The 26,274-nt window shown below is 57.5% G+C and overlaps 1 protein-coding gene across 1 annotated transcript; it reads right to left on the reverse strand.

Annotated features, from left to right (window-relative positions):
• SETD1B (SET domain containing 1B, histone lysine methyltransferase) lies at nucleotides 1-25,629 on the reverse strand. Its single transcript, XM_045459693.1, is given in 19 exon segments — nucleotides 1-2,669; nucleotides 5,477-5,614; nucleotides 5,693-5,812; nucleotides 5,898-6,029; nucleotides 8,303-8,469; nucleotides 9,344-10,603; nucleotides 11,962-12,459; nucleotides 13,484-13,589; nucleotides 13,683-14,053; nucleotides 14,132-14,393; nucleotides 14,779-15,297; nucleotides 15,300-15,439; nucleotides 15,442-15,604; nucleotides 19,102-20,340; nucleotides 21,232-21,344; nucleotides 23,422-23,692; nucleotides 24,328-24,426; nucleotides 24,678-24,865; nucleotides 25,376-25,629. Coding segments are annotated over 18 exon segments (5,946 nt in total). The 5' UTR covers nucleotides 24,852-24,865; nucleotides 25,376-25,629; the 3' UTR covers nucleotides 1-2,495.
• Between the last annotated feature and the right edge of the window lie 645 nt (nucleotides 25,630-26,274).

Consider the following 26,274-nt stretch of genomic DNA (forward strand, 5'->3'; position numbering starts at 1 on the left):
TCTGTAAGAAAAGTCAGTATATTTATGGTTTGCTTTATAAAAGTTACTATAATACAATGGTACATAGTATTGAATTCACAAAAATATGAACAAATATTTACAACAAGACACACCCACAACGGAAACACTTCTCTTCAAAACAAGTTACGTACGGATGACAGAGTCTATATGCACAAACATCCCTAAAACTTATGGGTTCTCTTCTTTGCAGGAGGAGAGAGGCAGAGAGGGAGGGACAAGAAAAAAAAAAAAAAAAAGGAACCCCCAACTTTTCAAAAGCAAAGATTTGTTCAATGAAAATGAAGTCATCGAAAGAAAAACGAGCCACGTTTCTGGATATGGCCAACCATTTTGGGGGTGGGGCGGGGGGTTCCCGGGTACCGGTGAGGGTGCAGCCCCTGGCCCATTGGGCAAGGTGAGGCCAGGGTGAGGGACGAGGGTGGCCCCCAAGCCTGGTTTCCTCACATCCCCCTCCACTTCTATGGGAAGAAGGGAGAGAATGAAGGCAGCCCCTTGGGGGCCGCACAAGTAACTTAAATCAACCATCTCTACAAACTACACATTTCCTCATGTGAAAAATAAATATTTCCTCAGTTGCACAATTAGGCAGAAAACCGCAAACGGAAGAGAAGGTCACCGCTGTGCCCAGGTCCCTCCTCTGTGTCTTAATGCCCCCGATTTCATCGACCTCGACCTTGAAACTGGTGGGCACAATCTCAAACAGAGAGGGCATGGGGTAAAGAAATTAAAAAAAAAAAAAAAAAAAAAAGAACACAACAAAACCACCGACGACAAAAAAAAGAGAGAGAGAGAGAGAAATAACAATTCTTTGTACAGAATTTACATGATAACAAGCTTGACACAAGCTGAGATACCAGAGGCTCCGGGCCTGCATCCATCCGCAGGGTGGGGGCTTCCCCGCTGGGAGCTCTCCCGTCTTGGTGAGGACTCCTGGTCACAACAGTCACTTTCCAGAAATTATTTACATGCCTGCTCTGCTTTCTGGGGTGTGAGGGACTTGCTTTTGTGTGTGTGTGTGTGTGTGTGTGTGTGAGAGAGAGAGAGAGAGAGAGAGAGAGAGATTTTTGGAAATACAAAGAAATGAGCAAAAAAGTCTCCCCACATGTTTCTACAAGAAACAATGTTCCCGAGAAAAAGTCCTTTATGGCAGCCTATATACAGAAGTTGGTTCTGAACTTCAAAAACCTATTTCTTCCCTTCGTTTTGATTTTATACACGCACAAGAAAAAAAAAATCTATGGAAATAAACCCTGAAGAGGATGATGGGGAAGAGGGTAAAAGGAGTTAAAAAATAAAAAACAAAAAACTGTCAGACTTAGATCTGAGCTTTAAAAATCTTCTCCAAGATTTTCCTTTCTCTGGGAGAATAATCTCACTCTGAAAATAAATATGCTCTTGCCTCCTTGGGATGAGGGGGCTGCTGGCAGGGTGAGTTTGGGTGTGGGCCAGGGGCAAGCAGGTGAAGCTTATAGACAAAAAAAAAAAAAAAAAAAAAAAAATGCCACACGCATCTGGTCAGAGACCCGAAGTGGCGGGACAAGGGGACCCGCCTGCCCTGGGAGGCCCTCCTCCTGCCCTGGGGGGTAGGTGAGAGCAGGAGAGAGTAGACAGGACCCTTCCCAGTGCCCCCACGCCCACATTGGGGCCTCCGGGAGGCTCCCTCATTGCTGGCATTCGAATGAGAAAGTAAACATTGAACCCAAGATTTTGGGGGTGGCAGGGTGTGGGGTGGCAGGGAGAGCCCAGAGGAGAAATTCCTGCCTGGGACCAGCTTGGCTCCACCAGGGTCTGCTAGGGGAAATGGCGCCCCCAGGCTGCTGGGGAAGGAACAGAAGGGGGGGTGTCTTCTCCTCACTGAGTCGCTGCCAGCAGAGAGGGGGCCTTGCGTAGTGTTCTGAGGTCACAGCCTGGGGCTGACCCCCCTCCTCTCTGCAGCACCTGGCCCAGCGCCCTGGCCCGGGGGTTCCGGGACGCGGGCCGACACACCACCATACCGAGGCCTCTGCAGCCCCCGCCAGGGGTCCCCGCTCTCTGATTCTGCCTTCACATTTCAACGGTTAAAATGTCTTTTCTTACGACGAGGAAGAGAGTAAAGAGAAGACAAAACAACATAGCAGCATTCGTGGATAGAGGCTGACCGGGAAAGAGAAGGACAGAGACAGAGACGGAGAGCGAGAGACACGGACAGAGAGAAGTTTACGCTGGAGTTGAACAAAAATCCTGAAGGGAGCATTTTAAAAAAACCAAAGAGACATGGGCCGAGAGACACAGAAGCCCTTTCCCACTGAGGGGCTGGAGCTGCGCTGGGTTCTGGGGGTAGTGTTGGGGGCGCCAGGCCCTGACATGGCCGCTGGGTAGGGGACAGCACCTGAAATGGGGGTGGGAGGTGGGGCTGGGCCCCGGGGGCCAGGGGCTCCACGCGCGGGAGCCCCAGGGCAGCACGGGCGGCCTTCTGCGGGGCGCCGGTGCGGGGCCTAGTTGAGGGTCCCCCGGCAGTTCTCGGAGCCGCACAGGCAGGGGATCTTGACGTCCTCGATGGGGAACTTGTAGTCGTAGGTGATCTCCTCATTGACGTTGATGTGCTGCTTTGAGTAGATGACGATCTTCTTCTGCGACTCCACCGTGATCACCTTGGCATAGCAGTTGGGCTGTGGGTGAGGCGGGAGGGGAGGGTGAGCCAATGACCCACCAGGCACCCAACCCGGGCCCCCCAAACCCGACCACGCTCCATGCTCAAAGCCTGACTAACTTGCGTCTTGCCCCCCATTTCCACTGGCCACCTGCTCCAGGCCCCCGGCTCCCCTTGCCTCTGATAATAAATAAGAATGATGACAATGGTGATGATACTAAATTATTCTCCAGGGCTGCGATTTCCATTTACACTACAGGCGACTTCCAAGTTTTTGTATTTCTAGCTCAGGCCTCACTTCTGAGCTCCAGAGAAGGGGTCAGCCAACCCCGGCCGGCAGCTGCCTGTTACTGCAAGTCGAGTTTTCCTGGCACACAGCCACACCCATTCATTTACACACTGTCTACAGGCTGCTTTTGTTACAACGGCAGTTAAGGAGTTGCTAAGAGATTGTCTGGGCCACAAAGCCAAAAATATTTACTATCAGGCCTTTTAAAGAAAAGGATTGCTGGACCCTGCTCCAGACCCAGAAATCCAAGTGTCTGCTTGATATCTGCCTTCGGCAGCTCCGGGAGACGTTTTTGACTCAGTAAGCTCAAACCTCAACTGGAGGGCGCCCAGGCCCCCAAGCAGCCGTCTCCCACACCTCCTTCTTACACCGAGGCTGGCTCTGGCCCCCTGCTGTGCCCAGAGGGTTCTCCCTCCAAAGGACCTACTGATTCTGTCTACTGCCCTTCACCTCCACTGCCGCAGCCCCAGCCAGGTCTCTCTCATCACTCGGCTGGACCTCAGCAGCTCCCGCTACCTCGCTGTCCTCTGAGATAATCTACTCCTGACCCAGCAGCCAGGGAAATCTTTCCAAAGGAAGAGCAGACCCAGTGGTCTCATGGCTCGAAACCTGACAGTGGCCCGCTTGCTTGGCTTTTAGAGAAACTTCTCAGCTCGGCCTGCAAGGCTGAGTGATCTGGCCACCCCAAGCCTGCCAACCTCATTCTCTTACCCGCCCTCTCAACCCCTACTCCATCCCTACTGTCCGCTTTGCTGTCCCTTCAGGGCCTCATTCAACGGAACACTTGCCCCACTCACTACCACCTGGGTGATCCCCTCCTAACCCTCAGGTGCCACACGGAGGCAAGAGGAAGTCCCTACTGACCTCAGTGATGCTCCAGTCACAGTCGTGAGAGCTAGCTGTGTCCGCTGTGTCAAAGGGAACTCATTGGGGTGCCTGGGTGGCTCAGTCGGTTAAGCGTCCGACTTCGGCTCAGGTCATGATCTCACGGTTTGTGAGTTCAAGCCCCGCACTGGGATCTGTGCTGACAGCGCAGAGCCTGGCACCTGTTTCGGTTTCTGTGTCTCCCTCTTCCTCTCTGCCCTCCCTCCCTTGCTCGAGCTCTGTCTCTCTCTCTCTCAAAAATAGATAAACATTTAAAAAAGAGAGAGAATTCATTGGTTCTCCCAACAACCTACAAGGAGGGACCATTACCATCCCTGTTTTACAGATCAGGAAACCGAGGCACTGAGACGTTAACTAACTAGCCTACAGTCACTTGCTAAGTAGCAAGGTCATGACTCGAAACAAGAGTTGGGCATATTTGCTCTGGAACTAGCCTGTCCCCTGTTTGAAGCTCCCTGTGCCTGTCTCCGGCGTGAGAACCCCCCTTGTTGTCAACACTCACTGCCCCCTGGACCAGTGCCATCCACCACTGTCACCACTAGCCACGTGAGACTATTTAAGTTAAAATTAAACTCAATGAAATTAAAAACTCAGTTCCTCAGGGGGCGCCTGGGTGGCTCAGTCGGTTGAGCGTCTGACTTCAGCTCAGGCCATGATCTCCCAGTTCACGGGTTCGGGCCCTGTGTGGAGCTCAGTGCTGACAGCTCAGGGCCTGGAGCCTGCTTCCGATTCTGTGTCTCCCTCTCTCTCTGCCCCTCCCCTGCTCGCACTCTGTCTCTGTCTCTGTCTCTCTCAAAAATAAACAAACATTAAAAAATAAGTTAAGGGGCGCCTGGGTGGCGCAGTCGGTTAAGTGTCCGACTTCAGCCAGGTCACGATCTCGCGGTCCGTAATTTCGAGCCCCGCGTCAGGCTCTGGGCTGATGGCTCAGAGCCTGGAGCCTGTTTCCGATTCTGTGTCTCCCTCTCTCTCTGCCCCTCCCCCGTTCATGCTCTGTCTCTCTGTCCCCCAAAAAATAAATAAACGTTGAAAAAAAAAATTAAAAAAAAAAAAAAAAAGGTTAAAAAAACCCCAAAAACCAAAAGTCAGTTCCTCAGTGGCAGGGGCCACATTTTAAGTGCTCAACCCCACGAGCAGCCGGTACCACAACAGTGGCCAGTACGGATGCTGTGCCGCTCACAGAGTTCTGCTGGACAGCACCGCCCCGGGACCGAAGGCCTCCGAGGGCCGAGATGACCGCCGGCGGCACAGCAAAAGGCCAGCACGGAGGAGGAACTGGGTAAACGTGAACTGAGCGGACTACTTCCGGAGTGAACTGAGCGGACTACTTCCGGAGTGAACTGAGCAGACTACTTCCGGAGTGAACTGAGAGGACTACTTCCGGAGTGAACTGAGCGGACTACTTCCGGAGGGAACTGAGGGGGACTACTTTCGGAGCACCTCGAGTCTCGTCATGCCGTTTTGCAGAAGGGAAAACTGAAGCTCAGGGGAGCAAAACGCGGTGTACGAACGAGGCCTCCCCCCCACCCTGCCTCCATCACCCTCGGGCAACCAGAGCTTGGGACGGAGGCCATGCCGATTCCGTGCCAGAAGCTTCTGGGCCCTTCGGGCACAGCGGCAGGGGCAGCAGCGGCCTCCGGACAGGCACTCACGTTGCAGCTGTGGTTGATGAAGCGCGCGAAGTTGCCGCACTTGGTGGCGTCGATGATGGTGTCGTGGTCCACCCGGAACATGTAGCTGCTGCCAATGCCCTCGTCCTCATAACGCTTCTCCCGCATGTCCGCGATCACCTGGCCGGGAGCAGGCCTCAGTCGGGGCTGGCCCGGCCCGCTCCCACCCCTGCTCCCAGCCTGCCGGGCGGTGCCTACCTGGCGGATGTTCTGGCCCACGTACTCAATGACCATCTCGTCAGCCGCGATGGGCTCCATGGCGAACAGGCCCCAGTCGTGAATGTGGCTCTTGCAGAATTTGAGCTTCTTCTTCCGGAACTGGGGGAGGGAAGGAGCTGAGAGGTGAAAGGCCTGGCCTCAGCCCCGCTGCCACCCGGCGGCCCTGGGTGGGGCCCGGCCTCACCTTGAGCTGGTTGAACTTGAGCAGGTCACTGTCACAGCTGCCAGTGAAGGAGGACAGGAGGCGGCGCTGTTCAGAACGCCGCTCCGAGCCGGCCCGAGTGGAGGCGTGTGGCTGTGCCGGGATGCTCATGCCCTGTGAGGGGGACGGGGGGACGGATCAGGAGGGGTGGGACCACCCTGCTCACCGTGGCACCGGGACCGGGGTCCCTATCACACCCTAAGCCCCGGGTTCCTGTCGTCCCACCTTCTCAGCCTCCTTGCTCGGGGCTTGGCCGTGCCTGTCCCATCCCTACTTGTCCCCTCTCCTCTTCCCTGGTCCTTCCTGCCAGAATGTGAACGTCCTCAACGGCCTCCGGTCAGAGAACAACACAACTTTCCCTTCACACTTGCCGTCTCTCCTGTCCCAGCTAGAAGACTTGGAAAGAACTCCACTTCCGGGAGACAAGATGGTGCGTGTCCCTCCACCCTGTCCCCCGTGGCTCTCACCACGGGCCCTCCGACCTCCCCAGGCTTTCGAGATCATGGCCCTTTCCTTGGCACCCTTCCTTCTCTTCCTTCCCTCGGCCACCCTCGTCCTCTGCCCTCCTGCCCTCTCCCTGGGTGAGCTCTTCCTTGCCGTGACCTCCCATGAACATTTCCATCCCGATGACTGGAAGTCTCTCCCCTGCCCCAAGTTCTCTACTGCACCCGTATATCGAACTGCCTAAAAGACCTCACTCCCTGGATGTTCCACAAACCCCAAAACGCAAGCTTCCCACCGCAGAGCTTGGCATCCAGCTCCCTAGTTCCCCAAGCCAGACCCAGCTGCATCCCAGCCAGGTCCTTGGTCTCCTCCAGCCAATCCAGCCCCCAGTGCTGTCCTTTTGGCTTCCCGATATCCCACTGTTCCTGCTATTCTTTCAAAAACATCCACTTTTTTCTCACAGCAAATCAAGTTGAACCTACCCAAATGTCTGGACTGGGAAATGTAGCAGCTGTGCATGGTCTCCCCTGTGGACCCTTGGGGTCAACTCTCCACACAGCAGCCAGCGTAAGCTTTGAAAATCGTGGGCTGAGCCACGTCACCCTCACCCTCTCTCTGGAAGCCCTCATGTGGCTGTCACACACAGAATACAAATCTAACCTCATCACCACAGCCTCCAGGGCTCTGAGGACTTGTTGTTCTGTCTCTGGTCTCAGCTAGTCTTTCCTTTCCTTTCTCACACCACTGAGATCCGCGCCCCCCCCCCCCCCCCACCTCAGGGCCTTTGCACATCCTGTTCACTCTGTGCATGACTTCAAGTCATTCTTGAAAAGCATGACTTCCAGACTTAGTGACCCCCTCTCCTGTCTTGTTTTGTTTTGAAGTAGGCTTCATGCCCAGCGTGGAGCCCAATGCAGGGCTTGAACTCATGACCCGGAGATCAAGACCTGAGCTGAGACCAAGAGTCAGATGTTCAACTAAGCCATGCAGGCACCCCATCCCCCCTCCTGTTTTAACTTTAAAAGAACGTGTTTTTTTTTAAATGTTTATTTATTTTTGAGAGAGAGAGACAGACAGACAGAGCATGAGCAGGGGAGGGGCAGAGAAAGAGGGAGACCCAGAATCCGAAGCAGGCTCCAGGCTCCGAGCTATCAACACAGAGCCTGATGCGGGACTCAAACCCATGAGCCATGAGATCATGACCTGAGCCGAAGTCGGACGCCTAACCGACTGAGTGAGCCATCCAGGCCCCTAACCTTTATTTATTATTATTTTTTTAATAAAGTAGGCTCTACACCTAACATGGGGCTTGAACTCAAAACCCTGAGATCAAGAACGGCACGCTCTACTGACTTGAGCCAGCCAGGCTCCCCTCCTGTTTTAACTTTTTATTGAAGCCTTTTTCTACTTCTCTGTGGTCTCTCCCAGTTATTCACGTGGCTCATTTCTTTACTTCATTCAGGTCTGGCTCAACTGTCACCTTCTGTGACCCCTCTGACTCCCCAGTCCCTAACCTCCTCTCCTGTTTTCCCCACCTGGAATTCTGTTTATTTGTTCGCTTGATCATTTCCCACCTCCCCGCTAAAATGGAAGTTCTGTGAGGGAAGGGATTTTGTTTTATTCACTGCTGTAGACCCAGAACAGTGCCTGGAACACAGCAGGCACTCAGGAGACGTTTGCTGAATTTAAAGAGGAGAGAAGGAAACTTCTGGAAACACAACTCCACTCTGCTCACATCCCTGATGAAAATCTCAGAGGCTCCCACTTCCCAGCCTAGCCTCACCTTTCCAACCAGGGTACCCGGGTGAATTAACACCTAACGCCCCCTGTGCCAGCCCCTCTGACCCCACAACCCCTCATGCCGCCTGGTACGCCCCCCTCCAGAAGGTCCCCACCCACGGCAGCCTGGGAGGCTCCAGTGTCCAGGCACCTGAGGGCAGTACCTGGGTGTCTGTCGGGGGCTCATCGGTGCTGGCGCGGCTGCTGTTGAGGTATCTGAGCTTGTCCTTCTTGTCGATGGTGTAGAAACCCTCGCTGCGGGCACAGCCCGTCACGTGCTCACGGATGCCATCGTCCCGTTTCTTTTTCTTAGCGGAAGAGAGGCTGGTGGGTGGGTATGGGTCAAGGGCCACATGGACATTCTTGAAAAGCCCCTCCCAGTCCTTCCAGAGACAGCCCCACTGGGCCTGGCCTCTCTACCCTCAGGCTAATTTCCAGGAGGTTCCACCCCCCACACCTACACCACCTCCACTGAGGGTCAGAACTCTTGTCAGGGGTACCTGACTGCACGGTCCTGGGTGTATTTCTTATCTGCTTCCTGCCTCAGTTTTCCACCTGCGCACTGGGGCAATAACAAGGCTTCTCTGAATGATTACACACGTTCAGGTGCTTAGCAGACTTCCTGGAACAGAGGAAGTGCTCAGTAAACTAGTTTGGTATAAGGGGTATAAAGACAGCTCCAACTTGATAGTTCTGTCTGTGCTGGTAACACAACTATCAGGATTAGCATCATGGTTAAGAGCCCAGACTCTGGAACCAGATTTGCCTGGGTTCAAATCCCAGCTCTGCTACGTCATAGCTGTGTGACTTTGGGCAGGTCACTTAACCTCTCTGAGCCTTGGTTTCCATATAAGTGAAATGGGAAGAATAGCTCCCACCTCACTGACCTGTTGGGAAGATCAAATTAGGTGATGGGGGGGGGGGGGGCCAGGAGGAGTTGGCCCTCCATCAGCCTCTGCTACTCTGATGTTGTGCGATCACGCCGCTACGTTTGGCCCTGAGACCCGCTAACTCTGGGGGTGAGACGGGCCTGGCACAGAAAAGGTGTTTTAAAAGTGCCAGTGATGACTCCACATGGAGCCTGGCACGGTGCCAGCAGACGCCACTCAGTAGGTGGTGGGGAGTCGGGCGACTGCCTTCGTGGGTGTCGTGGGAGACAGGGCCCAGAGAGGCGGGCAAGGACCCCACCGCGTCGTCTAGGATATAGGGATGGTAGACCCAGAGTGTGTCGTTGAGCCAGTCCATGCCATTGTCCTGCTGTAGCAGCCGCTCGTAAGTGACACACAGGAAGCGGATGTCCTCCTCGTCGATGCCACCGTTCCAGATGTCGTACAGGATGGTCATCTCCTCAAACTCCGACCGGGGCCGGAAGAGGGGCTGCGGTGGTGAGAGCTCGGGCGAGGCTGAGGCCACCAGGTCCTCGTGGCGTTTTTTAGGCGGCCGGCGCCAGGGCCCCCGAACCTTGGCCAGGTCCATGAACTCCTCGGTGACCTCATCGCGCCCACGGGGGCCTGGAGGGATGGCCTCGGAGGGCCACTGGTTCTCTAGCTCCTTAAAGGGCAGCTTGGTAGGCTCAACAGGGGGTGGAGGTGGGGGCGGAGGAGGCTGGGGGGGCAGAGGGGGAGGGGGGGCCGGGATCCCCGCGTTCCGGAAGTCCAGGGTCACGGCCCGGGGGTCATGGGTGCTGGGGAAGACAGGGGTCTGTGGCTGGCCTGGCAGGAGCAGGAGGTCTCTGCCGAGGGTGGCCCCCCCTGGTGGCCGGACCAAGGGCCCATCCAAGGAGAGCACAGCCGGCGGGGATCGCCGGGGCCTGCCCGGCTTCCTCTTGATAGGGGGTGGGCAGGGGGCCAGGGGCGCAGGCAGCAGGGGCGGCAGCTGGGTGGGGGCCCGCGTCTGGGCCCGCAGGACAGGGACAGGCAATGCCAGGGGCAGGGGCAAGGGCAAGGGCAGGGGGAGAGGCAGGCCCGTCTCCAGGAGCACCGGGGAGGTCAGGGGGCCAGACCGCTCATCGCGCCGGCCAGCTGGGAGGGGACAGACAGGCAGGAGCAGAGGTCCGCCGGGCTCAGGGAAGGTGGGCGTGAAGGTGAAGTCCCGACCAGGTGTCCTCGGGAGGCCCCCGCTGCTCAAGCTGGGGGACTGGGATGGGTAGGAGAAGGGGCTGCCGGGCACCTGCGGGGAGCTCAGTGACAGGCCACTGCTACCCCCTGACAGCGGGGGCTCCCCGCTTGGCGTGGCCGGCACCGTCTCTGTGCTCTGTGACTTGGCCAGGCTGCCACAGAGACCCGGAGTACGCGGGGGCTGCTCCTCGGGAGGCGGCTCCAGAGGGACGGGTGGGTGTGGGGGCTCTGGGGTCTCGGGCTCTGGCGGTGGGCTAGGCGGCCGGGGTGGTCGAGGGGGTGGCAATGGCGGCTGCAGTGGTAAGGAGAGCAGCGTAGGGGACGCGGGCGCCACTTCCAGGTCATCCTCTGCAGAGAGGTGGGCAGAAACCAGACCGTTATTACTGGAGTCAAACATCTCGTGGTGCCCTATTTATGCTGCCCTACTCTGTGCTTGATACCCGACCTCACACCCCTCTGGGCCCCCTGGCATTCTGTGAGTGTGGGGACCGTCCCCCCACAACTAAACCACTCAAGGCTTCTTAGTGCCCAGCCCAATGTCTGGCACACAGTGGGTGCTTGATAAGCTAAAGATGTAGGAGATATGGTTCTTAGCCTTTGGCGTTACGTCCTTAGAATGGTGTTCTTGTGAACAGGGAACGTCCCATGGATCCAGAAAATGGGCTCTGCTATTGAATAAAATTCAACAAGTCCCTTTTTCTGCAGGACTTGTCAGTGCCTTTCTCCCAGCATTTATCTCCATCGTCATATAATATATTTTCTAGCTTATCTTCTGTCATTTATCACCCTGTCTTCGAATGTAAGCTCCATGAAGGCAGATACTTTTGTCTGTTTGGCCACTGTTGTATTGTCAGTGCCTAAAACAGTACTGGGGACACAACATAGGCTTAATACATACCTATGGCAATATTCAAAGACCTGAGGTTCTGTAGCCAAACAATACAGAATTAAACAAAGTATAATAGGTTTCTTTCCCGAAGGATGTATCCGAGGATCGAACTGACCACACAGTGGCTACATAAGTTTAAGTTAATTAAATAACATTACAAATTCAGCTCGGCAGTAGGCACTTGCCACATTTCAAGTGCCCTTAGCAACATTGTATTTAATGGCTATGATATTGGAGAGAGCAGATAAAGAACGTTTCTATCACTGCAGAAAGTTCCACTGGACAGTATGTTACAGCCTTTAATATGCTTTGTGTGGCTCCATCAAGGTGGCAGAGAATGCTGTGTCCATGGCCCTTCTCACCTGGCCCAGCACCCCAAGCCTCCCCCACCTGCCTGTCACTAAAATGACCATATACACCTGCTCCCCACCCCTGCCACACCTTTCTGAGAGCGTCTCATAGGACTAATGGTCCAAGGAGCAAACAGTGGGGAAATGTGGCACTGAGGGACGGTGACAGGAGCAGTTCTCTCAGGCAGCTATCTGAAGTTCCGGCTGGGTGCCAGGCTCCGTGCTGGCACATTATGTCATCTCACTCTGCCCTCCCGCACGACCTCATGGGGGACATACCACTGATCCCACATTACAGATGGGGAAACTGAAGCTTGGGAAGGTTACACGAATTACCCAAAGGAGCCTGGGCTCATTCTGCTGGTGAGGACATCTTGCCTCCATCCCCACCACCTCAACCGGGGTGGGGGGTGGGGAGGGGAGAAGGTGGGGGGGTGGGGGGACGGGCTGCGGGCTGCAGGTGTTACCTGGGGCAGGTTCCGGGGAAGGCGGGGGCCGGGCCTCCGTCTCTCCAGCAGGGGGCTCTGGAGACAGCAACCTGGCCCCTTCTTGCTTCAGGCCCGGCTCCTCCGAGGGCTCCTTGCAGCCTGCCAGCTCTTCGACACACACAGGCAAGGGGGGCTCTTCCAGCACGGATGTCCGCTCCTCGGGAGCTCCGTCCTCAGCCTCGATGTCCACCTCCCCTTCCATGACCGAGGACTCTGTCACAGGTGCCCCCGTGGCCACATCCTCCTCAAAGTCCTCATCGGGAGCGGCAGGAACCATACTCTCGTCTGCTGCTGCGGTCTCCTCCTCCTGCTCCTCCTCCTCCTCCTCTTCCTCCTCCTCCTCCCTTGCCACCAGCTCCTCTTCATCCTCTGAGGATGACGACGAGGACTCGGAACTTGATTCGAACTCAGAAGACTCAGAACTCTCGCTGGAGGACCCAGCTCCCGCCTTGGACGTGGCGATGCTCACCGTCTCCTCTGGGCAGGGGACACAGGGGACACAGGCATGAGCCCTTCAGTGTCTGCTGTGCGCTCCGGCTAGATGCTTCCCCAAACATCTCAGACTGATGGCGCCCAGGCTGAACGCGGCCCTGATATCTCGGGGCGGGGGCGAGGGGGGCGGGGCGCCTGCGTGTTAACTAGTCAGCATTTAAAAAAAAACGGAGGCGGTCGCCTGGGTGGCTTGGTCGGTTAAACGTCCGACTTCAGCTCAGGTCATGATCTCTCGGTCCGTGAGTTCGAGCCCCGCATCAGGCTCTGTGCTGACAGCTCAGAGCCTGGAGCCTGTTTCGGATTCTGTGTCTCCCTCTCTCTCTGCTCCTCCCCTGTTCATGCTCTGTCTCTCTCTGTCTCAAAAAAAATAAACGTTAAAAAAAAAATTAAAAAAAAAAAAAAAGGAGGCGAGGGGCGCCTGGGTGGCTCAGTCGGCTCAGGTCATGATCTCACAGTCCATGAGTTCGAGCCCCGCGTCGGGCTCTGTGCTGACAGCTCGGAGCCTGGAGCCTGCTTCGGATTCTGTGTCCCCCTCTCTCTCTGACCCTCCCCCGTTCATGCTCTGTCTCTCTCTGTCTCAAAAATAAATAAACATTAAAAAAATAATAATAAATTAAAAAAAAGAGAAAACGGAGGCGAAATCCGCGTAGCATAAAACGAACCATTTTAAAGTGAATAAGTCAGTGGTATTTAGTACATTACAACTATCTCTAGTTCCAAAACACTCTCATGAGCTCAAGAAGAGACCCAACACCTTTAGCTATCACCCCTCCAGCCTCCCATCCCCAGACCCAAGCAACCACTAGCTTACTTTCTGTCTCTGTGGAGGGACCTGTTCTGGACATTGCATACAAATGGAATCGTAGGGCGAGTCCTGTGCATGTTTTAATGAGCTCACGTTTCAAAGACAAGAAATCTTGCCCCAGAAGTACTGCTGAAAGTTGCTCGGGCTCTGGTCTCTGCACGGGGGCCCTGGGGCAGACCAGGTGCCTCGGCCCACACCGCTCACCTCCGTCCGAGTCCCCTTCTTCCTTCTCACTCGCCTCTGACAGGGCTATGTCCTCGTCCTCATTCTCAGACTCCTCCTGCTCATCGCTGTCTTCAGCGTCATCATCCTGGGGGAGGGGGAGGGAGAGGGGAGGTCAGCCCGAGCAGAAGGGCCCCCCTCACCTGGCCCAGCACCCCAGGCCTCCCCAACCCGAAGGTACCTTATCTGATGTGGATGAGGTCGAGGAGGAGGAGACCTGGCTCCTGGGGCCTTCCTCCTCCTCCTCCTCCTCCTCTTCCTCCTCTTCCTCCTCCTCCTCCTCCTCCTCCTCCCCCTCCTCTTCCTCCTCAGTGCTTTCCCGCTCCTCCTTGTCAGAGGCCGAGGATGAGGGTGAGGTCGTGGAGGAGCCCGAGGATGAGGACGCCGATGACGATGAGGACACCGACAGCGACTCCTTCTCATCCTCCTCCCCGCCACTGTCCAGCTCCAGCGGCCGGGCTGGCCGGCGCCGCACGCCCACGCCCTTGGGGTCCCGCTTGGCAAGCTCACAAGGGGCGTCCGCCATATCCCGGTCCCGTTCTCGCTCTGACTCTGAGGGGAGAGAGGGGTGTCCGAACTGGGCTGGGGAAACACGGGAGAGCCCAGCGCCGCGTGAGGGGGCGCACATACCTTCATCTTCCTCGTCCACAGAGGTTGAGGGCCGCAGGCGCTTCTGGTCACCAGAAGAGGCTGTGTCCGGCGGCTCCTTCCTCTTGACCTTGAAGGAGGGCAGGCGGATGGCCCCGCGCAGCCCGATGCCCAGGCCGAGGCCCTCATAGCCCAGGCCCTCGCCCTTGCCCCACGACTCCAGCAGGCACGAGGCGATGCGGTCCTTGGGCTTTGGCCTGTCCTCATCCTTGTGCTCGCCTGACTTCACTGGGGTCAGAGAGGCCTGGGGTGTGAGAGAGGGGGGGACTGTCACCATGGTTATGGTGCTGCCGGTGGACCCCCACCTCCTCAGTGGGTGGCCCTCCCTAAGCAGCCTGCCTTCCCTCAACAGTGACAGCCACCCAGTAACTGGCACTTCCTTCCCACCAAGTCGGCTGGGCTTCGTGCCTGCCGGACATTCCCAGCGCCCAACTCCGTCTCACTGAACTTCAACCTCCTCACCTGCAGAGCAGGCTACATGCGGCAAGGACACATCCGCGTCACGGACACACAAGCTTTAGAAGGTAACACTCACGCTTTCCTACTTGGGGGTTACGGGGATCAGTGTCCCTCGGGGGAAGAGAGCGTGCCTGCCGGCCGCCCGGGGGCACCCCGCACTCGTTGCCTACCTTGGCCATCCGCTCCTTCTTGTCCCACCACTCGTCGAAGGCGCGGAAAGCCACCACCTCCACCATCTTGCGGTTCAGGTCACGCTTCATGATGGCCTTCAGCTCTTTGAGCACCACCAGCAGGACGCCATCCACAGTGGCCTTGTGTGGGTCCTCCTGGCGTGGCACGTAGCCTGGTGGCGGCACTGACGGGTCAAACTTGGGTAGCGGTGGCCAGGGCTGCCCGCGGCCCGGTCCGCTATTGCTCAGGGAGAACGGGCCCCGGTAGGGCGGCAGGTTGACAAACTGCAGCCCGGCTGAGGCGGCCGCGGCAGCAGCGGCCATGAAGGGCGGGTAGGGGCAGGCGCCCTGGCCAGTCATCAGACGGCTCAGCATCTGCGTTTGCATCTGGAAGGACATGGGCATGCCGCCCCACTGGCCACCCAGCACGTGGCTCATGTCCACCTGCATCACGGGAAACAGCCCCGGAGGGAAGGGCGGCAGCGGTGGTAGGATGGGTGGGGGTGGGACACCAGGGGGGGTGCTGGCAGGGGTGGGGGGGGCACCGTCACAGCTGGGTGGGCGGGGGGCGGGGGGGGCGGGGGAGGCGGCAGAGGCGGGGGCATGGGGAAGCCTGGCTGTGGTGGGGGCGGCGGCGGGGGTGGGGGCAGCGGCGGGAAGCCGGGGGTGGGGGCAGCGGCAGCGTCGGAGCCAGCACAGAGGGGGCTGCCACAGCTGCCGCCCCTGGGGTCACCACCATGGGTTTGGGGCAGTCGGCGCTGGTGATGGGGGCTGAGGGCATCTCATCGTCCGAGATTTCCATGTCCTCGCCCGAGGACTGCTGGCCCTGTGGGGAGAGCCGGGGAGAGCGGTGAGGCTGTGCCTGGGAGGCCAAGCTGGCTCCTAGAGCCCCTTCCAAACACCAGAAAGCTCGAGAAGCCTTTTGCAAGACTAATGAGCAACACGGATTCTGCAGTTTGGGTCCTAGTCCCCTCCCTTCTGGACCATGTGGCTTTGGGGAGTCACTTAACCTTGCTAAGCCTCAGTTTCCCCATCTGCATTATGGGTATCTTAATACCTGCCAGTTGGTTTAGGAGGATTCATTCATTCATTCATTCATTCATTCATTCAGTAAACACTTGCTTAGCACCTGCTGTGTGCCAGGCACTGTCCTAGGTGCTGGGGACACAGCATTGAACAAGACAGACACAATTCTTGCTCTTGTGGAGCTAAGTTTCTAGAGGGTAGAGACACAGGAAAACCTGGATGAAGAGGAGAAATATAGGGCCCACCTTGGAGGAAAAGAAAGCTGGGGAGGGGGACAGGGTGTAAAGAGGGAAACAGATTCCATGTCAGCTTGAGAGATTCTATTTCAATTTGTAATTGGAGAATACTAATAATTAACACTTCTATAGTGCTTCCTACGTGCTCGGTATCTTTCTAAGGCTGTTCTTTTACCAAGGAAATTGGAGCACAGAAAGCTTAAGTAACTTGCCCAAGGCCACAGAGCCAATAAGAGATGGAGTCAGGATTCAAACCAGTTAGGCTCCCAGTCAGCCTGCTGTCCTCACTGCTGCAAAGAGGGCCCAGTGGCAAGGGTGACATTTGAGCAAGGAGAGTTAGCAGTTTTAAGGCTGCATAAATAGGAGGTATGTCTTTTTATTTTCCTTAGTTAATCTTTCATCTGGTCTTGAGACTGCACAACACCTTGTTTCACATCAGCACTGTAGCCTTGCAAGGTGGGGCTCTACTCCAATCCCTTCTGACAAGTGAGGAAACAGAGCCAAAAGCCACCGGCCCAGGAGGCACAGCCGGTCAGAAATAAGGCTGGGACTCAAGCTCAGGATGCCTGCCGAATGGAATCCAGGAACGCTCACTGTACCAGACAAACAGTGGGGAAGCCAAGGATGACCCCAGCTCCGAAATGGGCAAGGGCCCCTTTACATTGGGACACAGGCCTGGAACTGGAAGGAGGCATTGGGGTGTACCTGGTAGGGTTGGAGTGAGAAGGCAAAGCAGGGGTGGGGAGAGGAGAGTTACGTCACCCCCAGGCTTTTGTGTCCGGACAAGAGGTGAGAAGGTGGCTTAGGCCCTGCCCTAGAAGATCTCGGTAAGGTGACAAGAGCGTTTGTAGGCTGCCACAGACAGGGAATGCATTTGAAGGCTGAGGGGGCGCGGTCTGTACAGGCTGTAAGGTCAGAGGTCAAATCTTCAGGTGAGGAAGTCCTCAAAGGGAAATGGGGGGGAGCGCCCGCGGGGAGAAGAGGAATACTAAACTTTCAGCAGCAGTAGGAAGCTCAGGATTTTGCTAGACCCCCACTACACACACACACACACACACACACACACTCTCTCTCTCTCTCTCTCTCTCTCTAAAGGTCCGCACGCACATGCAGCAGGAGGGACTGGCAGGCTCAGCCCGATACTCCGGGACAGCGCCAGGGAGATCAGTCCCGGACAGCGCCCAGCGAGGCGAGCGCAGCACATAGAGGGTTAACCCGGCATCGCGGCCAGCCAATCACAAGGAGACCCGGGATCCTGCGCTCCAGCCCTCGGCCCTGCCCCTCCCTCCGCCCCTCCGGCGCCAGGGGGTGGGGGTGAGAACCAGCGGGAACTAGCCGAGCGCACACTGCTCAGCACCAGCCCGCGCGCGGTGCCGGGAGCTTCCCTTGCGGGCACCTCAGTTAAGCCGAAGACCGTGTGAGGCAGGTACTTCCACCGTCCCATTTCACAGGCGATGAAACTGAGACTCAGAGAAGGAAAGTGCCTTACCCAAGGTCACATAACCAGTAAGCGACAGAGCTGGGTTTCCAGGCTCACGGACTGGAGCCTGAACTTTTAACCACCAGCTTCTGTGAAGAGAGGGAATCTCCCTCAGTGGTGCCCCTGCTCTGTCTCCGGAGTCTTCAGCCTGAGCTAGCTGGGACTCCCTCCAGGTTCAGTCTGGAGGAGTCCGGGTGCTGCTCTCCAGGCTGCCGGCAGGGGGCTCCCGAGGGCCAACCTGGAGGTTATCTGTACTTTGGTCTTTCTACCGCTAAGATCTAGGGACATCCCGACCCCATCTCTCTTGGACTTCAGTCTCCCGCTTCCCTACAGTGACATGATGGGAGAGCCCAGTCCCTCCGTCTACCCTGGGATTCCCAGTCCCGGACCATTCTGTCAGCATGGTAAACATCCCCCAAGCCCAGGCAGCAGAGAGGAAGGGAAGAAAAGATGGCAGGGCTGCCAGCCCCCCACCTCTGCACACCTGTCAACTCCTCCTGCCCGGACCCCTTGGCACCAGAAACCACTTCCCCAGAACTGCCTGGAGGCCCCCTGGAGCCCCGGCCACCTGCAGTCCCCTCCAGGGCAGGCCAAGTTCCTCTCTGTTCCTCCCCGAGGCAGCCAAACCTGCCTAATCAAAGGGCCTGGGAAGGGGGGACCCTCCCTCCTGCCGCCCACAAGGGCACAGAGCTCTGTCTAAGCCCCTGGCTGCTCATGCCCGCTGCGCGCGCAGGTTCCAACATAGGTCTTCAGGAGGACCAGGACAGGTGCCTGGACCAGGAGTGGGGAGGAGCAGAGCCAAGGAAGATGACCTAATCCGTCCCTCCAAGGGATCGTAGCACACAGCAGCCCCCACCCCAACCCAGAGGCTGGAGATTTGGGTAATAAGGCCCCAGATAAAGATCTATGGCTGAGGAGAGGCTGGAGAATGGTCAGTTTTGCCTGTTTCTGGCTGTGGCCTTCCCCCTAGGCTAACCCTTAAGTCCCGACTCCTGGAAACAGAGGAAAAGCTAAGGGAAAATTCAATGCCCTCCCTGCCCACCATGGCTTCCTCTCTCCAGAGGGCACCAGGTTCTAGGAGACAGTGCTCCAGAGCTCCCATCTGGCCTAGCCTAACAATGCTCTGGCTAATCCCTCTCCCCAAATATGCCTGAGTGTCAGGATCAGCCCTGATCACCCTCAGGCGACCCAACAGACAAGGGGATCCAGAACCATTACCATAGTCCATACTATCTGGGGTCTCGGCAAACTCCTACCAAAGAAGCTCAAGTCAGAATTGATCCCTAGGAAAAGTCTTAACTTCCCATACCTAACAGGAGAGCAACAGAACTAGGTCATGTTTCCCTTCTCTCTATGGCTGCTAGGTTGCTCAGAGCCAAAGCAGCTGCTCAGTCACAGCCCCTGGTGCTTTTTGCGTTCGCTTTTTATTCTCTGTATTTGACCGGTTATTTTAGCTGCCCTAACCCTGTTACTTCTGTGTTTTAGCTAATTGTCCCGAGGGGATAACGTTTCAAAGGAGGAAAGGGAGACACAAGATAGACAAAACCAATCCAAGACAGAGGTGGACAGACATGGTGGTACCTCATCCATCTTCTCTGAGGTTGGGGTCCTGTCTCCAGCCAGGTCCAAGGCTACCTCAGTTGTCTGGCCCAGAAGACCAGAAGGGTCCGGGGGGCCTGGCTCCGGAGGGGGGCGGGGCCCCACGCCCAGGTCAAGCTCATCATCCTCGTCTGAGTCGGGTAGAGGCGTGGGGCTGATATCCTCCAGGCCGGTGCTGGAGGGGCGTGAGGAGGGTGGCGTGGGGCCTCGAAAGCCTGGCTGGGAGTTGGTGCCAAAGGGGGCCAGTGGGGAGAGCTGGGAGGAGGAGGAGGAGATGGGGCTGCCCTCCATCTGCAGCTCCGTATCCGAGTCCTGCTCTCGAAGGAAGGGCAGCTTGGTGCGCTGTTCCTTCAGCAGCATCTCTATGCGTGAGTCCAGGCTGTCGTGGGGCTTCTCCAGCCCCGCAGGTGAGGACTCCAGCGTAGGTGTGCCTGGACTGTCACAAGGCTCAGGGCTCCAGCCAAAGGTCGGCCGGCCACCCAGCTCCATGCTGTTGGCATCAGGGGGCGGTGGGCCGGGCGGTGTGCCTGGCTTCTCCTTGGTCAGGGGTTCGGTGGGTGGCAAGGGTGGGGGCACAGGTGCTCTCCGGAATTCCCCACTCTCACGGGCCCCAAAGGTGGTTGTGGTGGTGGGCTCCTCAGGGGGTGGGGGGAAAGGGGGCACAGGGGTCTGATATGGAGAGAAAGCCGACTTGAACGTGACTCCAGGAGCGGGGGTTGCTTGGGCAGGCGGTGGAGTGTGGGCGAACGTGGCCGAATCCTGTGGTTGGGCCTTGAATGGAGGGCCACTGCTGCCCCCACTGCTGCTGACTGCCCCAAACGGGAGGTCCACGGAGCCCCTGAAGGCAGCTGGGGCCCCGGCCACTGCGGTGACCGCACAGGAGTTGTGGACATAATGATGCTCGTGGCGGCGGTTGTAGGCATCTGTGAACTTGCTTTCGTGGCGCCGGGCCTTGAAGGTCACCGTGGGGTCCTGGCTGAAGAGGTAGGAGGGTGTGGGCTGGCGGCTGGAGTAGCTGGAGTCCTGCGAGAAGGGGGTGCCCAGACGTGGCGTGAGCGGTGTGCCCTGTCCGTAGGAGTTGGGGGTGTCCAGGCGGCTGCTGGAGTACGCCGTGTCCTGCGAGAAGGGTGTCCCACCACTATTGGGGGTGACCGAGGAGGAGCCGGAGCCACAGCCTGCAGACAGACTACCATCCTTGAGGCGCTTCAGAGCATCTGACAGCTAGAGAGAGAGAGGGAGAGACAAGTGAGGTTGCTGGAGGGGGCTGCATGCAATGGATGGGGGCTGTTTTCCCCCTACACTCTGGGGATCTCAGAGCCAATCTGGTCACTCTAGAACTGCAGCATGGTGGAAGAAGGGGGGTGGGGAGGGGTAGGAGATCGAAGAGGAGCTTCTGGATTGTCCTAACTTTTCTCTAATCATAGGATAGCCAGCTATCCCCAAAGAACCTTGAGGGTTTTTTCTAATCCTTAAAGCAGAGAGAAGAGAAGATCCTGACGTCTTGATTTAAACTGGGATTTCCTTCCCGTCTCAGACTGTCAGAAATCAAGGATCTTCCAGCAGGGAGAACTATAGTTTGGGGAGTGAGGGGGTGGCCAAGGGTCCTGTTCCCTCTGGTCTCCCAATGTTTTAGGAATTAAGTCGTGTGACACGGTAAAAGTGCCTAATGAATAACCTAGCTGACCAACAAGTCGGTGAAGGCTGCGTTCTGGAAAAGCTACTCCTGAGGGTAGGTGAGTTGATGCCAGGGAAGGGTTGGATTGAGAATCTCCCTGTGTGAGGGTGGCCCTAGGTAGGAGGCAGTGGTTGGGTAAGGAGTCACGTCAGTCTCGCTCTGGGAATGGGGACCACTAAGGTCTGCTTTCTGGGGGCAGGGCTAGAGCAGTGCCCAGGACATCAGACACAGCAATGTTTCAGCATTAACACGAAGCCTTAAGTGGGCTGTGGGTCTGTGGGAATCCCAGGCTGGACAAGACCAGGCTCCTCTGCCTCCTAGGCTCTGGCGTCCAACGCTAGAGATGGTGAATGGGGGGCGAAGGGCCCATCAGAAGCTGGTGATGAGTGTGAGTATGGGGGGGGGGCGGGGAGGGTGCTGAATGGTAATAAACCCACCTGCAGGGTCTCATTCACGATTGGAGAGACAGCGTCCAGCTCACCCACTGGGAGGGTCTGGGGTGTGTATCGGCCCGTGACCAACAGTTCGTAGAACCGCATGCGGGTTTCCCCTGTGGGAAGGGCAAGGGAGGAAGGATTGAGGGAGGCTCCAGGATGGGGTAGACCCCACAGGTTGGCTTATGGGCCCCTGGCGCCTGAGACCCCCAAGCCTGAGAAGCTTTGTGACCCTGACCGGGGAACCACCTCTCTGTACCTCACTGAGGAGTCCGATCTGTTCAACCAAGCTGCTCACCTGTATGATTTTTCTGACCCTAAGATTCAGAATTTAATCCTCTGTGGGGCCGGGACTCCCCCCAAAACAGAAACTCCACCCCCAACACAGAGCCTCTCCCTGTCACTTGAGCCATAGCACCTGAAAAAAGAGTCAGGTTTTCCCACTTAACAGCCAGAGCCTGTAGCAGGTGGAGAGACCCAGTGACACAGAGGTGACAGTTCACTTTATTGTTAACTATCTGAGGCCAGGTGACCAGCAGAGTTTGTAAAACACAGTCTAGTACCATGTTACTGTGAATTCCATGGGCCTGCTCCGCTGACCTGGCTGACCAGGCCTCCCCAGCTCTGCCGGGCTGGTCCCACTGGGCCCTGTCTGGTAACCCTCCCCCATCAGCAGAGAGAGGCCTCTATAGACCCTGGGGCCCCAGATTATTGATATTTATAGAGCCCTCTGAGGCAGCTGCTTACATATGCAAAGGAGGCACATTCCTTGAGCTACACTTTACACTTTGCTGGTCTCTTTCTTGAAATACAAAGTTAGTTGGCAGTCTCTGAGGGCCTCCCACTTTTTTTTTTTTCTTCCTTTTTTTCAGAAATGAAATTTTGGGAAGAGCTGGCTGCTCCTTAAAATGGGCATGTGACAGGGAAGAAGGTTCCACATTCAGTTCTCAGGGAGAAATGAGACTGCAGCCACACAAGGGATGTGTAGAGTTTGAAGGGTCTGTACTCCCCTGACAGAGACAGGAACCCAGGCTTGTGCCCTGAGGAAACTCAGAACTAGATATGGGCTTGGCAAGAGTTTGTGGGATAACGGTGCCCACCCAGTTCCAGCATCCCTCCACAGCCCCCAGCAAGGTCTTAGAGACCTAATCAATATGTATTCATCGTTGAAAGCACAAGAAAGGTTTAGATTTTCCTGTTTGGGTTTGGTGTGCCATTTGCCTCTAAACACCATGCTCACAAAACTCCTGGAAGCTGGCCATCTAAGCCTTCCCAGACAGTGTCTCCCAGAAAACCTCAAGAAGCACCGGACCCAACAGTGCCTGCCCAGTCACAGGGCAGGTTGGTCCTGGGGCACCCAGCACCTTCTTTCATATGGGTGGGAACTTCCCTAGAGAGGCCACAGGCAAACTTTGGGGGATGCCCTAGAGTCTTGCAAGCCCCTCCATCCGGTCGAGAAGAAGCCTCCCAGGAATGTAAGGAAGGAAGGGTGACTTCCCCAGCCCCACTCTGCCAGCAGTGAGCTCAGAGTGAGCACAGAGCGGGATTCCCGGCGCATGGGAGGTGCTGCTGTCTCTTTAAGAGAGAGGAGGGAAGACACAGTGTCAACCCTTGAGCACCCACAGCAGCCCGCCCAGCTCTATCAGAACATTATCAATGAAACCACACTCTGAGCCCAGATTGGTTCCCACTCCAGAAGGAAGGGGCAGCATGGGGGAGGGGGGGACCCTGGATCCTTGGAGGATTCCCTTTTTAGTTGAAGGACCTACTCTATATGTATTTAAAGGCATTCTAGTGGCTCCCTCTCAGCTCCCACAAATAAACAAACCCTGCCTCTTCCCCTAACACAGATGGCAACACTGGAGACTGCCTAAACCCAGGCCACTAGGGCTCCAGGAGGGGCCCGCAGGGGTGTCAGTGGTGGGGAAGCCTCTGGGTGGTCCCTAGGGGTACATGCAGTAGCCAAGGACAGCACATTTGGTAAATTATAGCCTGTCTCCTAGCAACAGACAACACATTTAGCTCCATGTGACTCTATCCTCAGGAGGGGGCAAAAAAAAAAAAAAAAAAAAAAAAAAAGGCTGTTGGGGGGGTCCCTAACACTGCAAGAGGGGCTCTGGGAGGGAAAGGAGTCGTAGTGACAGGTCTCACTGCCCTTCCATCGCAGTTTGTCCCAAGTGGGTCTCCACTCACCTTTAGTGTCCAGCTCCACGTGGATGATATTGCCCATGACCGAAGTGCTATGCAGGTGCTGAACGGCCTCTTTGGCTCCCCTGACCGTGGCAAAGACCACCTTGGCAATGCCCAAGTGCTTCTTGGTCTTAGGGTTGTACAAAATCTCCACCTCCTCCACCTCCCCATACTTCTTGCACATGTCCCTCAGGAAGTTTTCTCGGATGTTATCATTCAGCTTGGCAAATGTCACCTGCTTCGGAGGCACCGGGCCCACGTAGAACTCATCGATCTGGCAGGAACGAGGGGGGAGGGAGTTTGGAGAACATTGAAACCGAAGGGAAACACAACATTCCCCACTCGTGTGCCCGATGAAAACAATGAAGGTTAAAAAATAATTTTTTTTTTTTTTGAAAAAAAAAATGCACGCGGGCGGGCCCGGGAAGCGGAGGATTAAATCGTTTGGAACGTGGAAGTCCTCTGGGTTCGAAAGGAAAGGGGAAAAAGAAACAGTTTCTCTTTCCCCACCCCCCATTCTGGCCTCCTCTCCCTGCAGCCGGGTCAGGAGTGAACCCTTGGTCTATGAAGTTGTCCCCTCTTAAGCCACAAGACTGAGAAGGGGGGTGGGTCCCTAGGCCAAGCTTCGGGGGCTAGCAGGAGCCAGGTGGGGACCCGGAGCCCCCAGCTGGCCCGGCAGGACACTGTATCAGATCCTTGATTACAGTTTCACTGAATGTTATTCTGTTTACAGTAGCTGAGAGAGGATACCCCTCTCGCTGCCATCTCCCCCTCCCCGCCAAAACTTCCCTGGCCATGGACGGCGGGAACTCAGAACCAGGCTAGGCTCCGGCAGAACTGGCGTTATTTTCGAACTCGGGGACTGGGGAGGCGGGGAGAGACCGTGGGGTCGGGGGGGAGGGGTCCTACCTTGAATTTGGGCACCGACAGCTCCAGCTCCTTGTTTTTGGTCCAGATCCCAACGACCCGGGGATCTTCGACAATTTCCACCGGGCGGTTGCTGGACATCTGTGGGGAGGAATGGGGGGGGGCGGGGCGGAATGGGAGGGCTGGTCCCACTCCCCAGGGGCAGAGGCAGACGCCAACCCCCCCCCCCACCCTTCTCCAGGCACTTGTCAAACTCCAGGACTGGGGACCCGGCTGACAGTTGGCCCGGTGGTCGGAAGGGGGGGTCCCTGGGCAGCTCGGACCCCTTTCCCTCCGCCCCGGGCACGGCTGGTGGTGGGTGGGGGCGGCGGGGAGGCGCGCCGGCTACTCACCGCCAGGCTGAAATGCTGCCCATCGTAGCGGTACAGTTTATGATGCCCCTTTTTCAGAGCCGGGTCAATCATCAACTTGTAACTTCTCCAATGGTGGTTCCTCCTCTCGCCCGAAGGGCCGGGCTGCGGCGGGGGCTGCTGGTGGTGGTGGTGGGGGGGGTGACTGTTCTCCATGCCGTTAACCCAACCTGAAAACGAGCAAGTTGTTGTCGTCTCCGCCGCGGCGGCGGCGGCGGCGGCGGCCGCTTCTACACACACGCGAAAGAATCAAATCGTCCAGCCCCCACCCCCTCCCACCTTACCAGCGCGCCCCAAAAGGAGCTGTCTCGCTGGCTCCCCCCAAAATAAGAATAGAGCGAGAGAATAACCCTTCCGGGAGAATTAGGCGCCCGCCCGCTCGGCCACCGTCTCGGGGCGGCAGCGAGGGGCTCCCGGGGGCCCCCGGTGCGTGCTGGCGGGGCCCGGGGCGTCCGGAGGACGCGGGCTCCGGCCCATGGTGCCCGTCCTGCCTCCCGGCCGCCCGGCGTGGCGCTCGCTCGCTCGCTCGGCCCGGCTCGCGCGCTGGGCTCGCGGCAGGCCTGGCGCCGCCCGCCCGCCCGCCCGCTCGGCCGGAGCCCGGGCCGGGGCCGGGGCCGGGGCCGGGGGCTCGGGCCGCCCGGCTGCCGACCGCGGCCTCTCCCTCCCCGAGCCGCGCTTACATCCCCGCCGGGCGCCGGCCTCCCTGCGCCGCCAGCCAGTACATGGTGTCCCCCGCGGGAGCCGAGGCCGGGGCGGCCGGACGGGGGGCCGGGAGGGGGGGGCGCCGCCGCCGCGGCTGCCGGGCCCGGAGCTGCTGCCGCCGCCGCCGCTGCTGCTGCTGCTGCTGCTGCTGCCCGGGAGGCGGCTGGCGGCGGAGGCTCGGCTCCCAGTAGCCGCACATCCCACAATACACCGCTAAGGAGCCCGACCCGAGCGCTCACCCTCCTCCTCTTCCTCCTCCTCCTCCTCTTCCTCCTCCCCTCTCCTTCCTCGCCGCTTCCCCAGGCACTCTCCCGGCGGCGGCAGCTGCGCCGCCAAAGCCCCGGGCCCCAGCGGCCCCCCACCCCTCACTCGCGCGCTCCCACACTGCCTCCCCCCTCCCCGGGGGAAGGCCTTTTAATTTATTTATTCTGCTGGGACTTAGGTGGGGGGCTTGGCTGGCGGGGGAGGGGGGGTCTCCCCGGGCTCTACCTCCCGCGGCTGGGGCTACCCTCCGAGCCGCGGCGGCCGCGGCGTGCGCCTGGGGCCTCCAAAACTGTTTCCAAACTGCCAAGACCGGAGGTGGGCTCGTGGGGGCTGGGGGAAAGGGCTGGGTTTTTTGAGGGGTGTGTGTGTATGATTGTGTGCTTAGATGCTGGGAACCGTGGGGGGAGGCAAGACGACTCGAGACGAGTTGCAATCGAGGTATCTTCGCTCCGGCTTCCTCCTTCTGCCCCGAGACCCCCTCCCCCGTGGTGCTGAGCTAGGGAGGGGAAACCAGGATTTTAACCAAATTAGCATTCACATTCCTGGGAGGATGTAGCCCTCGCCTGGACCTGGGTGATAGAAGCTTTTTGCTCTGTTTTTATTTTTGGAGAGG

This window comes from Leopardus geoffroyi, chromosome D3 (assembly GCF_018350155.1).
Source record: "Leopardus geoffroyi isolate Oge1 chromosome D3, O.geoffroyi_Oge1_pat1.0, whole genome shotgun sequence".
Lineage (NCBI taxonomy): Eukaryota > Metazoa > Chordata > Mammalia > Carnivora > Felidae > Leopardus > Leopardus geoffroyi.